This window comes from Caretta caretta, chromosome 2, assembly GCF_965140235.1.
Source record: "Caretta caretta isolate rCarCar2 chromosome 2, rCarCar1.hap1, whole genome shotgun sequence".
NCBI classification, from domain to species: Eukaryota; Metazoa; Chordata; order Testudines; family Cheloniidae; genus Caretta; species Caretta caretta.
The window spans coordinates 146,070,469-146,087,506 of record NC_134207.1 but is presented as its reverse complement, the minus strand read 5'-3'; the positions used below and the strand labels follow the sequence as shown (position 1 = coordinate 146,087,506).

The 17,038-nt window shown below is 42.5% G+C and overlaps 1 protein-coding gene across 5 annotated transcripts in view; it reads left to right on the top strand.

Annotated features, from left to right (window-relative positions):
* ICE1 (interactor of little elongation complex ELL subunit 1) overlaps nucleotides 1-17,038 on the top strand; it is an 83,053-nt gene that overhangs the window by 35,833 nt on the left and 30,182 nt on the right. For 4 of the 5 annotated variants that reach the window (XM_075125470.1, XM_075125472.1, XM_075125469.1 and 1 more), the window contains 2 exons: nucleotides 110-278; nucleotides 3,121-3,281. In XM_075125470.1, coding sequence (XP_074981571.1) covers nucleotides 110-278; nucleotides 3,121-3,281 — 330 coding nt within the window. Of the gene's footprint in view, nucleotides 1-109; nucleotides 279-3,120; nucleotides 3,282-17,038 lie in introns of those variants that run through there. The other variant, XM_075125473.1, reaches the window with a different exon arrangement.

Genomic DNA, 17,038 nt, shown 5'->3' with positions numbered 1-17,038 from the left:
CAATGTCACAACTGTTTACTCAGCATACACCCAAAATAATACTTGTGAAGTTCTATCAACTGTACTGTGGATAATGAATGTTAGTAAAAATCGCTTTTGTGTGTTACAGCATTTAGCAGAGTCACTGCTGCATGCTATTCTCAATAAACTGAAGACTCAGAAGATGTCTTTGAACCACAATTTTACTCAGGCTTTATGTAGAGTATACGTAGGAATCTGTCGGCAGTTGGGAGATTTGGAAAGAGCTCGCCTCTTCTGCTACAGCTTACTTAAGGAAGGTATGGTGTGACATAGCCATTTTGTGTTTGTATGCTTTTTCTTTCTAGATTGTTTTCATCACATGCTTCATAGATATTAAACTCCAACGAAAGCTGTTTAAGCAAACAATCCCAAAACACATTGTAGTTCTAAGAACTTGAAGGTGAATATCAAAAATTAAAATTGTCTGCATTGATTTTTCAGTGTTCAAGTTTAGAGAAATGCAGAATAAACCGTGTAAATAGCAACAAATTATTTAAATTTTTATTTAAATCTAAATAAATCATAGCAAAACGTTTGTTTGCAACATATGATTGCTTAACATTCTGTTTTAAACACTGTTAGAATCCCTGTCCTACTTGGTACATTTATCTCATGGGAATCACAAAGGGGACTTGCTGAGAGTTCTAATCTTGTTCTCTTGAAGCACCAGGATTTTCTTAACCCTGTAGCCTGCTTTTGCATTGGCCTTCTTCCTGCAATCTTGTCTGATTCTCAAGAAACTTTCTAACCTTTACTCCTGTCTTGTTGAGAACAAACATAGCACTTGCTTGCATGGTGCAGGAGGTGATGAGATATTTCAGTAGAGTTCACTGGAGAATCAGAATGATCATGAAGATAACTTCTTCATGTTCACCAGTATCCGCTTCCTTCCATCCATGTGTGCATGTATTTCTTTCCCTCTGTCCATGGCTATGGAGCTCGTAGTTAAAATTCTTCATATATGGTTTATGCATGATGAACATAAATGCTGCTAATGTCTTTAACATATGAAGAAATCCTTCACTAACAGGGTACAGTACACTGTTAACAGACAAGGTCACATTCAGCATAATGTATTGATACCAAGTTCTTCTTCGGGTGATTGTCCACATAGAGTCTGCTCACTGAGTATGCACATTTTGTATGCAAGATTGGACACTTTTGGCCATGAGAGTTAGTCACTGGTATGCCAGATTAGGTAGGTATCTCCAGTATCAACCTCTCCTCCACTGGCTGTAAAATGAAAGTTTATTCCTTTGCTGGGTATAGTAGGGACTCATCTACCACCTTACCACCTCTGTCCACCTTTCCCTCCATGGGTAACACAGTGGGAGTCAGGAAAGGAGTCGAGAGGATTCCATGAGAGGCAGAAAAAAAGACTTGGCCCTCATAAGGAGCACCCCTCCTGACACCTGTCCCTCACCAAGTGTCCCCTACCTCAGTTTTTCTACCTTTAGCAGCCATGGCCCTATTGGACATCCAGAGTGTACAGCCATACTCCAGAAAGGCTGCATCACCCTCTGTTTCTTGGGCTAGTTCATTCTCCCCTGAAGAGACGAATTAAATCACCTCAGATAAACTAGCTGGTGCAGTCTTGGATACTGTAGAGGCGAGAAAAAGATAATGAAGAAGAGCATCAACTATGAGGAGAAGAGCTGATCCCTGCTGCTATCGTCTCATTCTTCCCAGATGAGGAAGTGAATCTTTCTATAGCTGCATTGGTGGATGAATTCAAGGTGTTGAAGGAGCTCATGAAACAGATGGTGGAGACCTTGGATATACAGTTGGAGAGGTAGCCCAAGAGAAATAACAAACTCTTGCACATCATTCATGCTTCTACACCAGAGGGATCACCATGCCCGTAAATGAGGAACTACTGCATCTACAGTGGCTGCTTCAAAATGAGTTGACAGGAGGCATCAGGTGTCTGTAAGGGGTTTGAATATATTTACACCCATCTGGGACTAGGTTCACTTGTAGTAGCAGCTAGTCAGGAGAGATTCAAACTTAAATCTACTCAGAAGGACACACAAGAAATTGGATCTCTTGAGTTTTAAGGTGTACTTGCCAGCTAGCCTCCAGATGAGGGTGATTAATTACCAGTCTTGCTCTCCAAATACAACTATTTTTATTTCAGTTTGTAGACAGTCTCACAAAGGAATAAGACAACACTTATGATGTGCGGCTTAAGGAACTCAACTAAAGGCAGAAAAAGTTGAGAGGTGACCTGGTTACTGGGTATAGGTACTTATAAATAGAAAAATATCTGATATTGCAGGAAGGGGGTTCAACCTTGCTGCCAAAGGTATAACAAGATTCAGTGGTTGGAAGTTGAACCTTGAAATAAGATACGGTTTTGCAGCCGTTAGAGTAATTAACAATTACCAGAGGCTAGTGGTGGGACTCACCTTCACTTAGTCTTTAAAGTGATGTTAGATATCATTCTAAAGAATAAGAGATAATCCAGTTTGTGGGAGAAATTCTGTAGCCTTTGTGTGCGGGGGTCAGAATGGATGGTTGTGTTGACCATAACGCAAGAATTGGGGGTCATGCAATGGAATTAATAGGCAGCCAGTTTAAAACAAACCTAAGGGAGTATTTCTTCACACAGTTCAGAGTCAACCTGTGGAACTCCTTGCCAGAGGATTTTGTGAAGGCCAGAGGTATTACTAGATTCAAAAATGAAACCCCACACAAAAGGGGAAACAATGCAACTAACTAGACAGTGTCAACTGCACAAAATAAACTGAAATATCTTTGTCAGATCTCATACTCTTGGGTTTATCTTTAACAATATGCCAAAAATCATTAATTTGAATTGCGCTACCAGTTCCTACAATTCCTATTTAAAAGATGAATGATTTTGAAGGTACTGTGTATATGCCAAGATTATATACTAATCTTCTGAAAATTATTTTAGTAAAGTAGCTCAAAAATTTGTTTTAAATGTGCTAATTTGTCTTGTGTACCTGTTATACACACTGGAAAAATTAGGAGAAATACCTGTAAGGAGTTAGCCTTTGCAATCTGAGCAGTAAATTTAAAAGGGTATTCAGAGGTTTATCTTTTTTGATTTATCCTTTCTCGTTTCTCTTCCAGACTTCCCAGAATCTGCCAAATTAACTTTGTTTATCACAAATGTGTGGGATGATATATTCTCCTTCCAAGGCGTGATTAACAAAGCTATGCAGTTAGTTGTCAGGAAACGTGCACGAGGAGAGGTGCTGAACTGTCTGCGTGCTTATCTCAGTTGGGAAAAGGTAACTTTCACTTTTACTGTTTGGGTAGGTCCCTTATGCCTGCACTGATTCCTAGGAAAGATCAAAGCCTAATTATACAGCTTGCAGACTAAAGGCAAAGAAGGCACACTGTACAAGTTCCCCACGTAATCTGTTAAATTTCACAACTAACGCTGCTGCTTTTTATAGCTTTTTTACTACTGTCAAGTCTCATTCTGTTAAAACCTTGATGGTGTATCTTTTTTCTTACTAAACCTTTTTCTTTTTTAAACTTTGCCTGTAAGTCTATTAGCTTGTCCCTGACCTTCCTGTTTTAACTCTGATTTTATAAAACCTTTCCCCCCTCCCTCCCAGTCTTAACTCTCACTATCTCTCATACATGACCACATAGCTTTCCTCTCTCCTCCATCCTAAAACTCATCACCCCTTCCATACCTTCCCCCACCTTATCTCTATAGAAATAAAGGCCATTGTTGTCCCGTCCCCCCCACATGAGATTATTATTCTGGGATGACCTATATAACTCAACTGTGGTTTTGCTACTAACAAGTAATATGGCCATCTCACTCATGCTGATAAACCTTTGTAACACACCAACACTTATATGCATACACAGTATGTTTCATATCTAATGTAATGGGCTATAGTTACTTTAGTGCATAAAAGTATTACATTTCAATAACTACATTCCATTTGACGTAGTAATATGAGTTGTCTCCATTATAAACTTCTGAATCTGTCTACGTTTCATAAAGGATTTGTCTTTAGACAAGTTGTACTGCTTTATACTGTTATATTTAATGGTGTAAACTTCCTTGTGTAGAAAGAGTTTTATATATTGGTATAAAAGTGTATTATACCAATACAACAATTCCCGAATGTGAAAGGGAATAAGCTACATTGGTATAAGACACCTTTGTACAGTATAATTGTGTCCAACACTAGAGGTTCTACCGATATAACCATTTCAGTTTAAAAAAAAAAAAAAAAAAAAAGGCGCGCACAACTGTGTGTAGCTCAGGCCGAAGAAAACAGTAGTATAATAATATACTTCTGAGCAAAATGTGTAATTACTGATTCTTTTGGGGTTTTTCTAGTTTTCTTTGGTGCCATTGCAGTGACTATTTCAGCAACTTTCACATCATTTCTCATTTATGTTCTGTAAATCCCTATGAAATGGAAGTTTTGGCTGGCAGTGCATGTTTCTCTGGGACGGATTCTTCCAACAGTGCAAAATATTAAATGGTTTGAATAAAAAGAACTGCTACCTCTAAAGTAAGAGATGAGTGATTCTAGAGGAGTTGGAGCAGTTCTAGGCTGCTTCAGAGCATGTTTCTGAAGTGGTTGTTTTGTTTGTTTTGCAGGGTCCTTCAGATTTCTTAAATTTACAGCATAATTTACAAGTCAGATGAATAGTGTAAATTTACACCTTAGTTAAAATGTTTGTTTGAGTAACATGCCCAGAAGCGAAGACTAAACTGAGCAACAAATTCTATTTATAAATCGTGCATATCCTAGCTGCTTCCTGAGTTGTGGATCACTGTTTTATAAATGTTGATGCAGATTAACTCTGAATAGGATAAGATGTGTAATCATTGCGTGGTACAGAGTTTTCTTAACTTGTGGAGGGAAGGGGAAGAATTTTAAAACCAATTATTTTGGGTATTTAACAGTTAAAAATTGCTATTTATCTTCAGTTTGCTTTACTCTGAAAATTTTGGTAAATGACAAAATAACTTAACATTAATGTTCTAAAGAGCTGGCCCTATACCACTGCAGCAGCAATTGGAAACATCTGGGTGCTATCAGAGCATCTGTAGTAGTGTAGGGCACGAAGACGATCAGGCTGGATTTCTCCCATAGCCCCTCAGACCCAGCAGATGAATATGCTAGCATCCTCTCCCGTCTGCCCATGGGGCAACCACATAAGGCAGGAGGCCCCCTACATCCAGCAGGCAGAGGTGAGACCTGGTCTGGAGACCCAGTGTGTGATACCAGCGACTTATTTCCACTCTGAGATCAGCATACTCTTTCTGCCTGCTAGTCTCATTCGTCCTATATCTCAAGTTGTAGGAGTTTATGCGGTGCTGGAGGATTAGGGTTCAAACCTGCTGATGATGCATGATGGGGCAGTAGTTACAATTGTATAATAGACATGTTTATTTTTTTCCTTTTAAAAAATCCCAACAAACCTTAAAAAGTTACATACAAAAAAAATCTGTCTTTAAAATATAGATTGCAGGTCAAGTACTCAAGAGTTTAAAAATGCCACATTTACAGTTGCCTGTACAACCTTAATTTTGCCTCCTTGTGTGTTTGCATTATGATGCAGTCTTTAATTTACATGATCACATATTTGTTTTTTCTGATAGAATCCCTTTCTCATTCAGTGCACTGGGTGGATGCAGAAGGGAGCAGAATTAAGGTTGTAAGGCAATCTTAAAATTGGTACTTCTACTTGAGGGCCTCTGAATTGCCACTCATAGAATTTGACACCTCTGGCATTGAGCTTCTGAACTGCCTTGAAAAACAGTATCTGTTGGGTGAGGAGAGATCTCGTATGAAGGTGACATCATTGACCTGCCCTATATAAGGGAGTGCACCCTCCACCCCACCAGCATTTTCCTTTGTCACTGCCACAAATGGAATGGAACTCACTCTGTTGTGTCCTCAGGTCAAACCCTAGCCTTGTACATTATATTGCAAATAGCGTAGTGTAGTTTGTTTAGTTGTAGTATAAATAGTCATAACCTGCTGTTGGGACTGGGCCCCTTACTGAGATTGTGTTGGATCTTGAACCCCCTAAAACCTACAAGCGGTATACCTCTTGCCCAACAATCATACCAGAATCTGAGACCCACATCCAGTCCCTTCTGTGTGGATGAGGCCCACTCTGCTACCCAATGTACATCTTGCTCTGCCTTCATTCTCGGGACCAGAAGGGGGAGAGATGTTGTGGGTCCAGGCTTCTCTCTTGCCTGTTGTTGCCTAGAGCAGGGATCAGCAACCTTTGGCACGTGGCCTATCAGGGAAATCCACAAGGGCGAGGAGGGTTTGTCTACCTGCAGCGTCTGCAGGTTCAGCCGATCGCTGCTCCCATTGGCCACGGTTCGCCGTTCCAGGCCAAGGGGGGCTGCAATCGGCCGAACCTGCGGACGCTGCAGGTAAACAAACTGTCCCGGCCCGCCAGCGGATTTCTCTCATGGGCCGCGTGCCAAAAAGTTGACGATCCCTGGCCTGGAGCCTGATACTCTAATGGGCCTTTTGGTAGTACTGAATGAGCCCAGCTTGTGTGCCAAAATCTTGTTGTAGGATTCAAGAGAGATTCCCCCTGCTATGGATTTAACAGCACCTTCTGCTAAGGTCTTGAGACCACAATCTCCTTGGCCCTTTACGGGGAGTGGATCCCTCAGATATCACCATTGGCACAGGAAAGTTTTAAGGGCATCAGAGATTCTCTGAACAATCAGTGCAGACCGCACAGTGTTTGCTAAGGCAATTAAGTCTGATGTCCTCATTGACCTGTATCTCATTGTTTGCTCGTCTGAACATGAGATCTTTGCAGCTCTAGGTGGCAGAACACTGCACACTAAATATGCACTGCTTTCAGAGGAGACAGACCGTCCCTCTTCAATTGCTCCAACAGCTTTCTTGGTGGTAGAACAGGAACAAAATTCTCCAGGAGGTATCATTTACTCTGCCCCATCCCTTTTAATCGTAATAATCACTGATGTGTCTATTCTGGACTGGGGTGCACATTGTTCCTAGAATCCAAGGCCAGAAGGGACCTCAGTGATCATCTAGTCTGACCTACTGTGTAACACAGGCCACAGAACTTCTCCAAAATAATTCGCAGTGTGCATCTTCTAGAAGGATAACCAGTATTGCTTTAAAAATTATCAGTGTTGGACAATTCATTGACCCTTTGTAAGTTGTTCCAGTGATTAATTCTTTGGCAGTTAAAAATGTACACCTTATTTCCAGTCTGAATTTTTCTAGCCTCAAATTCCAGCCATTGCATCATGTTATACCATTTTCTGTTAGATTGAAGAGCCCATTATTAAATATTTGTTCCCTGTGTAGGTACTTATAGACAGTGATCAAGTCACCCTTTAACCTTTTCCAAACCTCTTCAAGTTTATCAACATTCTTGAACTGTGGATACCAGAACTGGGCACAGTATTTCAGGCCAAATACAGAGGTAAAATAGACTCTCGACTCCTATTCGAGATACCCCTGTTTATGCATCCCAGGTTTGCATTAGTTCTTTTGGCCACAGTGTCGCTCTGGGAGCTCAACTTCAGTTGATCAGCCATTATGACCCCTGAATCCCTGTTTCCCAGGATAGAACACCCACTCAGTAAGTATGGCCTACGTTCTTTGTCTCTAGATTTATATATTTACACTTAGACATATTAGAACGTGTATTGTTTGCTTGAGCACAACTTAACTAGCAATCCAGAGCACTCTGTATTAGTGACCTGTCCACTTCATTATTTACCACTCCAATATGTGTCATCTGCAAACTTTATCGGTGATGATTTTGTGGTTTCTTCCAGGTCATTAATAAAAATGTTAAATAGCATAGGACCAAGAATTTATTCCTTTGGGTCCCCACTACAAACATACCTGTTGAATAATGGTTTCTCATTTACAGTTAAGTTTTGAGATCTATCAGTTAGACAGTTTTTAATCCATTTAATGTATGCCATGTTAATTTCATATCTTTCTAGTGTTTTAATCAAAATTTTGTGCAGTATCAAGTAAAATGCCTTACAGAAGTCGTGTATTACATCAATACTATTAGCTTTTATCAACCAGATTTGTAATCTCATTTTAAAAAAAAATCAGGTTAATTTAACCACATCTGTTTTCCATAAATCCATGTTGATTGGCATTAATTATATTACCTTTCTTTAATTCTTTATTATGCAAGTCTCCTATCAGCCACTCTAATATCTTGCCCAGGGTTGATGTCCGACTGATAGGCCTATAAATTACCAGGGTCATCACATTTACAGTTATTAAATATTGACATGACGTTAGCTGTTTTCTGGAACTTCCCCAGTGCTCCAAGACTTACTGAAGATCGGCATTGCTGGTCCAGCCAGGTCCTTAAAGACTCTCGGATTTAAGTTATCCGGACCTACTGGTTTTAGAATGTGTAACTTCAGTAGCTGCTGTTTAACATGTTCCTGAGGTACTAATGGAGTGGAAGAAGTAGGATACTTTATCATCTTTTTTTCTCCAAATACGGAACAGAAATATTTATTGAACACTTTTCTACATTATTAATGATAATTCTACCATTTCCACCTAGTAATGGACCAATACAATTGTAAGGATTCTGTTTGTTCCTAGTATGCTTAAAAAAACTCCCACTTATTGCCATTACTCTTCTGGCCATAAAATCCTGTTTGTGATTCTTTACTTCCCTTTTCAACTTTCTACAATTCCTACCTTCCCATTTATATTCATTGCTATCAACTTCCCCTTTCTTCCATTTGTTTTATATAACTTTATTTTTGATAGCTGGCTTCACTTCCCCCCAAACCAGGTTGTTTTTAACCAGTCTTCATCAATTGGGGCTTTGTGTATCTAGTAAAGTGTTCTTAAACAATTCCCATTACCATTCACATTTTTCTGATTAAATTCTTCCTCCCAGCTGATTTGTCTCAATTATTTTCAGCTTTGTGAAATTGGCCCTTTTAAAGCACCAAATATGCATAGCATTGATCTGGATTTTATTCTGTTAGCACATTATAAATGTGATTAAGTCATGATCATTTGTACCTAAGTAATCATTTTTTAGTTCTGTGATCAGTACTACTTTATCTGTCAAGAAGAAATCTAATATAGAATTCCCACATGTTAAGACATCCAAGTGTAAGCCCTCTGGAACATCTGGAAGTCCAGAGGCTGTGTTAGCTTACTGAAGTTCAGGGCAGTACAATGGGTCCTCGAGACTTGGAGTGGTCTGTAAACACCTGTTCTACATGGCCATGTATTACATCAAGAAGCAGGAGGGGAGCATCTTCTCTGGTCTTATCTGAAGACACAGGAAAATGGGCTGTGGTACATCCAAAGTCGAATCTTTTCTGTTGTGCTGCACCTGGCAAAGAATGAAAATGGAGAGGAAGATTTTTTTTGTGATCCTTGAAACCCATTGTGTCCAGAGGACAGATGCAACCACCCAGTAATGGACCTCTCTGTGTCTGAACACAACTTCAAATTCCCACATACCTTGCACAAGAGCACTGAAGCTTCCTCTTGGATAGGTTTCGGCTCTGTTGGAACCAACGCTTCTTTTTTTTAAAATGACTTCCCTCCCTTTTCCCTGATATCTAGCATTATAAAGAAGATCAGATTGGACAGAATCAAAATTGTTAGTTCTTTGAGGAGTGTCCCTGTGAGTGCTCCACTTTTAGGTATTTGAGCGCCCCTGCGCTTCTAGTCAGAGATTTAAGGTAGCAATGCCCTGGTTGGCCACGCACATGCTGCAGCCAGCGCATGCTGCTCTGTGTGTAGCCATCCCCCAGTTTCTTCTTTGCTGCTGTTGGCTTCGGTCGGAACAGCTGCACCTCAGAATACTTTTCCTCAGAATATTTTTTCCTTTCCTTTTTTGCCTGAAATTACCCCTTCTCTTCCCTGTGGGGTTCCTGTCTCTTCCCTTTTCATTTAAAAAACAATAACCAGAGACTCTCTTCAAACGGCTATGCCTGGCTCTCCAGGCTTTAAACATTGCCTCACCTGTAGACTGTCAGTACCAGCTTCTGATGGTACTCCCAGTGTGTTCGCTGCCTGGGGGAGACTCATGTTATGCAGAAGTACACCACTGCAAAAAGCTAACGTCAAGGACCAGAAAGGCTAGGGAACTCCAGCTCAAACTGATGCTTTGGAGAAATCCCTGTGTCCTGCCTCTGACCATGAGCAGGGGACCCTTCCCTACCAGCTCACTCACTCACCAGCTGCCCTGTCGGACATGGGATGCTCCTCTAAGACAAGCACAAAGGACCCAGCCCTCATGAAAACAAAGAAGCGGGCTCACTCCTCCCCCCGCCAGGGAGAATCACCATGCAAAAAGTAATCTCTGACTGCTAAATCTGCCCTGGTACCCTCGGCACACAGGGCCTCAGGTTGCAAGTTAAGACTGTGAATTTCCCTGCAGGAGGTTAACTGCTCTGCCTCCAGGCAAAGAAAACCTGCAATTCCCTTTTGTCTCTGCTCTGGCCCCAAAGCAGAGAAAAAACTAGCTGCTTTCAGTTGGACCTCCTTTCCAGGAGCCCCAAAGGAAAAAAATTTTTTTTCCTTTTTAAAATTTGTTTTTCTGGTTCAAAAAATCTCAAATTGATCTCAAAAGGATTTCAGGTTAATCCCACCGCTCTGCCACCATGTCAAGGTTCCTTCCCCACTCTGAACTCCAGGGTACAGATGTGGGGACCTGCATGAAAACCTCCTAAGCTTACTTTTACCAGCTTAGGTTAAAACTTCCCCAAGATACAAAATAATTTTACCCTTGGATTTCCACTGCCATCACCAAACTTTATCTGGGTTTACTGGGAAACATAGTTTGGACACGTCTTTCCCCCCAAAATCCTCCCAAGCCTTGCACCCCACTTCCTGGGGAAGGTTTGGTAAAAATTCTCACCAATTTGCATAGGTGACTACAGACCCAAACCCTTGGATCTGAGAACAATGAAAAAGCATTCAGTTTTCTTACAAGACGACTTTTAATAGAAGTAAAGGAATCACCTCTGTAAAATCAGGTTGGTAGATACCTTACAGGGTAATTAGATTCAAAACATAGAGAATCCCTCTAGGCAAAACCTTAAGTTACAAAAAAGACACACAGACAGGAATGGTCATTCTATTCAGCACAGCTATTTTCTCAGCCATTTAAAGAAATCATAATCTAACACATACCTAGCTAGATTACTAAATTCTAAGACTCCATTCCTGTTCTGTCCCTGGCCAAAGCATCATACAGACAGACACAGGCCCTTTGTTTCTCTCCCTCCTCCCAGCTTTTGAAAGTATCTTGTCTCCTCATTGGTCATTTTGGTCAGGTGCCAGCGAGGTTACCTTTAGCTTCTTACCCCTTTACAGGTAAGAGGATTTTTCCTCTGGCGAGGAGGGATTTTAAAGGGGTTTACCCTTCCCCTTATATTTATGACACACCCAGTGCTTCTGTACTGCTCTGTACACCCAGCTGCAGAGACAGTGCTACCATCGTCAGCCAAGACAACGACAGACACCGGGGCAATGCGCCATGTCCCAACCATCTACTTCTAGACAGGCATTTTTTAAGTGTTGGTTGAGGGCATGAGAGCCCCTCACATTCCATTATCGCAACCATCTCCCGATTCCAGTCCATTTGGAGACCGCCTAACACCTTTCTATTCGGTCTGGGCAACCATTACATCGGACAAATGGGTTCTGGAGATTATACGCAAGGGCTATTCCATACCCTTCACCTCTATTCAACAAACCCCACCCCCCCTTCCCCGTCCCTCTTCAGGGACCATTCTCACGAGCATCTACTATAGCAGGAAATCCACTCCTGCAACTCAGTGCTGTAGAACCTCTACCTCCCAAGCACAGGAGGACTGGGTTTTATTCACACTATTTCCTCATCCAAAAGAAAAAGGGCAGCTGGAGGCCCATATTGGACTTGTGCAAGCTAAACAAGTTTATCAGAACTCAGCGTTTCAAGATGGTTACCCTGGCATTGGAGAAGGGAGATTGGCTCTCAGCCCTCGACCTCCAGGATGCGTATTTCCATGTTACCATACATCCTTCACGCAGACGTTTCACAGTAGGCAACCTACATTTCCAGTACAAAGTGCTCCCATTTGGGGCTTACCGTGGCCTGCGAGTTTTCTCCAAAGTCCTCGCTGTAGTCGCAGCCCATCTTCACAGATAGTGGATAATTATATTCCCCTGTCTGGACGATTACCTGTTGAAAGTGTCTTCATGCCAACAGGCGATGGACACTTGTCGCTCACTGCAAATCTGTTCATAAGACTAGGCCTACAAATCAGTGCCCTAAAACTCACCATAATTTTGATCCAACAGTTGGAATTCATAGGTGCCCACCTGGACTACACCACAGCATTGGCAAGTCTACCCCAACAACACTTCCTCATATTAATGAACCTCATAGCAACTATACAAAACAGCCCGCAGACATCCGCCAGGTTATGTCTCCAACTTCTAGGATACATGTCAACAACCGCATTTGTTGTGGAACATGCACGACTTCATATGAGGCACCTTCAGGCATAGCTCCGTATAGTATACATTCCTCACAGACATTACATTCACAAGCGACTGACCATGCCCACCACGATAAAGAACTCGTTATCTTGGTGGACAAACCATTCCAATATCTGCATGGGTGTCCCATTCCAACGACACACCCCATCAGTAACGATAACCAGGGATGTGTGTCTCCAGGGCTGGGGGGCACACCTGTCTGAACATATCATCCAGGGCAGATGGTCCTCCATGGAGTCCATGCTCCACATAAATCTGTTGGAGCTCCGGGTGATCCACAATGCATGCCACCGTTTTCTGCTCCTCATTCACAACAAGATGGTGGCCAAATTGTCTGTAAGGATCTGCACTATGTTTTATATCGGTCACCAAGGTGGGGCTCGATCTTACCCACACTGTACAGTCAGTTCACCTTTGGGAGGGAGTGGTGCATCTCCCACAACATAGTTCTCAAAGCGGCCTACCTACTGGGAAGCCAAAACATCACAGCGGATGAGCTACGCAGAAACTTCTCCCAGATACATGAATGGGAAATGGACCCAGAAATCCTCACCACTATCTTCCAACACTAGGGTTCCCCAAAATAGACCTTTTTGCAATGCCCCACAATACAAAGTGCCCTCAATGCTGCTCCTGGGCAGGACTCAGGGAAAACTTCCTCGGGGACGCCTTCCTCATGAAATGGGAAGCATCTCTAATGTACGCTTTTCCCCCGATTCCTCTGATATCTCTTGTCCTTTACAAGATAAAACAGGACAGATCCCGAGTAATCCTGATCGCACCACCATGTCCTAGACAAACTTGTTTTCTCTACCTCAACCAGATGATTACACCACCATCACGGTCCCTCCCACTCGTACCTCACCTACTCACACAGGCATCAGGTAGTCTCTGCCACCAACATCCCGATCCTCCATCTCAAGGCATGGCTAATTTGTGGCTGACACCTCTGGAGGCAGGCTGTTCCACAGAGGTCCAGGATATTTTGATGAACAGCAGACTATTAACCACACAAAAACCATATGCTCAAAAGTGGCGTCATTTCTTACTGTGTTGCGGAGGCAAACAACTTTTCCCTTGAACAGCCTCATTACCTGCAATACTTGAATATATGCGGACCTTAAAAAAAATCAGGTCTTTCTATGAGTTCACTCTGGGTACACTTAAGTGGAATGGAAAGCTGTGATTGCAAAGTACATGGCCTCACTATATTCGCACTTCCTCTCATTAAACGCTTCTTCAAGGGTATACAGAATACTTACCCTACTGTCACAGACCCTATTCCTATGTGGGACCTTAACTTAGTCCTATGTATCCTCATGGGCAAACCTTTTGAGCCTCTGGCTACCAGCTCACTATTACACTTGTCCATGAATGTTGCCTTCCTAGTCGCAATTACATCTGCGTGACGGGTTGGAGAGCTTGGTGCCCTGATGGTAACTTCACCTTACACCATATTCCTCAAGGACAGGGTAATCCTTCGCCTACATCTGAAATTCATACCTAAAGTGGCCTCATCCTTCCATCTCAACCAGCTCATCTACTTACCTGTATTCTTCCCAAAGCCACATGCTGACATCAGGGAAGCATCTCTTCACACGCTGGGTGTTCGTAGGGCACACACGTTCTATATAGATAGAACAAAGACATTCAGAAAATCCACCAGACTGTTTGTTTCCACAATGGAACGATCTCAAGGACTAACCATTTTCAAACAATGATTTTCAAAATGGATATCTGAGTGCATCTGATTATGCTACCGCGAACATGATCTAGAACCCCCCTCTGGTCTTCACACGCATTCCACCAGGGCTATATCCATCTCACTGGCCTTTCTTAAAGATATACCCATCATTGATATATGTAAAGCAGCTACCTGGGCATCACACCACACCTTCACCAGTCATTATGCTATAGAGAAGCGATCAGCTGTTGACGCTCATTTTGGAGAATCAATGTTATCCGCCTCTCAGTAAATATCTCCAAAGCCCCTCCTTCCACTGAAAGGTACTGCTCCATAGTCACCTAAAAGCGGAGCACCCACAGGGGAAGAAGAAACAACAACTACTCACCTGTGCAGTAACTGAGGGTCTTCAAGATGAGTGTCCCTGTGGGTGCTCCACTACCCCCCTCCTCCCCTCTGCTTCGGAGTTTCTCTTCGATCCTCTGCAGCAGAGAAGGAACTGGGGGGCAGTTGGCTACGCGCTTGCGATACCCACTCCGAGCAGAATGAGCGTTGCCGACCAGGACACTTCTACCTTAAATCTCCTATTAGAAGCGTAGGGGCGCTCAAACACCTAAAAGTGGAGCACCCCCAGGGACAGCCATCTCAAAGAACCTCAGTTGCTGCACAGGTGCGTAATCGTCTCTTCTAGCATGGCCTTGTCAGCACTGGCCTGAGAGCCTATGTCTCAGATGTTCCAAGCCATATTACTGAAATGCTATAAACAGAAATGAAGCAGTTCTCTGTTTGGGCCACTAGTCAAGGACTAATCCCATTTGAGCTGGGGTCCCTGCAGTCCTAGAGTACCCTGTACACCTTAAGTTTCAGGGCGTAGATATAGCTTTCTTAAAAGTCCACATGGGAGCAGTATCTATTTATTGTAATTACATGTAGTGTAGTTGTAGCCATGTTATTGTTACATACATGTTATATACATGTAGCCAGGGTATTAGAGAGACAGGGTGGGTGAAGTAATATCTTTTATGGGACCAACTTATGTTGGTGTGAGATACAAGCTTTTGAGCCACACAAACTCTTTAGGTGTAGAAAAGATATGCTGAGTGTCATAGCTAAATGCAAGATGGAACAGATCCATTTAGCATAATTAGGTAGCACATATTCTAAGGGACCATTCAAGGTAGAGCAGTCCATTAACACCCCTGCAGTCATAGGACAAAAAGAGGGGGATAGTGGGTTACAGATTATGGCTTATTACAACAAATCCAGTGTCTGTTCAGTCCATGATTTTTAGTATCTAGCAGAGTTATGAATTTTATCTCCTAGGCTTGTCTTTTGAAAGTGTTGTGCAAGTTTTCTTTGAGGATGGGGACAAGGACTGATAGGTCAGGCATAGATTGTAGACACTTATACACTCTTCAGGGACTAATGCACTACCCCCACCCCCCACAAGTATTTGCAGTTACAAACCATCTTTTCAAAACAGAGTAGGGTTTATTAGTCAGCTGGAACATAGCGTTCAAAGTCCTTATGTTAACATAGAGAAATAAAGGTTAAAGCATAGTCCATTCTGGTCAAGCCAGAGCAGATCACCAGCCAAGTACAGTGGATTCTATCTCAGGCTCTCTCGGACTCACTTGTTTGTCCTAGGAGAGAGCAGCCAGCTTCCTCCAGAAGCCCACACTTTATCCCTTGCTGTTCATGTCTCAGTCCTCTGTTCTTAAGCTGGGGTCTCTGCTCAGCTTCCGTGATGCATGGTGGGAGGAAAATCTCCTTCCTCTGTGTTATTTCCTAGGTGTCAATGTTCTGGCCACTGGGGCTTTTTGTTGTCTCCTTTGAATTCAGTATTGATCTGTTACTTTCAGCAGGTTTCAGCCAATTCCTTAGTGACCCTAATCACTGCAACCCAGACAGCAAGGTAACTCATGTCCTGTGCTGCCCCTAAGAGAAGACTTAGTCCTGGGGGATGGGGGTGGGTTAAGTACTAATTATAGAGGGAAACTGAGGTGCACATAGGATTCATAAAAAAATGCAGAAAATTCCACTTTCACACATGGTAAAGGTGTCCCATCCCCCCCCGCCCAGTTAGTGAGCTCTCACCTTCATGGACCTAAAGCTTGCCCTGATTAAGTTGATGGGCCCTACTTATGCGTATCTGGCACAAGCCTCTTGAGTGCTTTTCAATCAAAATGGCCATCTGCTAGGAGGGTGCATGAGCTTAGGCCACTCCACTTCATATTATGGTACAGCAGTAGAAAGTCACCATGATGCCCCATCCTAGCTTTGTGTCTAAAGTGGTCTCAGATTCCCAACTATCTCCTTCATGTTCTTCCCTAGACCCCATTCCCTTGCAGGGGAAACTCTTCTCCATATTCTAGATGTAAAAAGGATGCTTTGTTTTTACCTGGAAAATACCAAGCTTGTTAGAAAATCCTATAGGTTATATGTAGTATATGGGGAGATGAATGATGGTTCACTGGTTATGGCACTAGCTTGAGATCTGGGTTCAAGTACCAAAGACTTCCTATGTGAACTTGGGCAAGTCACTTAACCTCTCTGTTGTTCCATGCCCCGTCTGTAAAACTGGGATAATAGTATTTCCTTACCACAGAGGAGCACACTTGCATCTTTGCTAGAAAACCAGTGTCCCCTGGTTTAAAGAGTGACTCCACTAGAGCCAGCACTCCATTAGTGGCATGCCTCTGGCAGCTTCCCTAGTGGAGATATATAATGCAGCAACTTGAAGTTTAGTGTACACATTCACCAATCAGTACTCTTTGGATTTAGCTTTGTGCTCTGATCCCCAGTTGTGGAGAGCGGT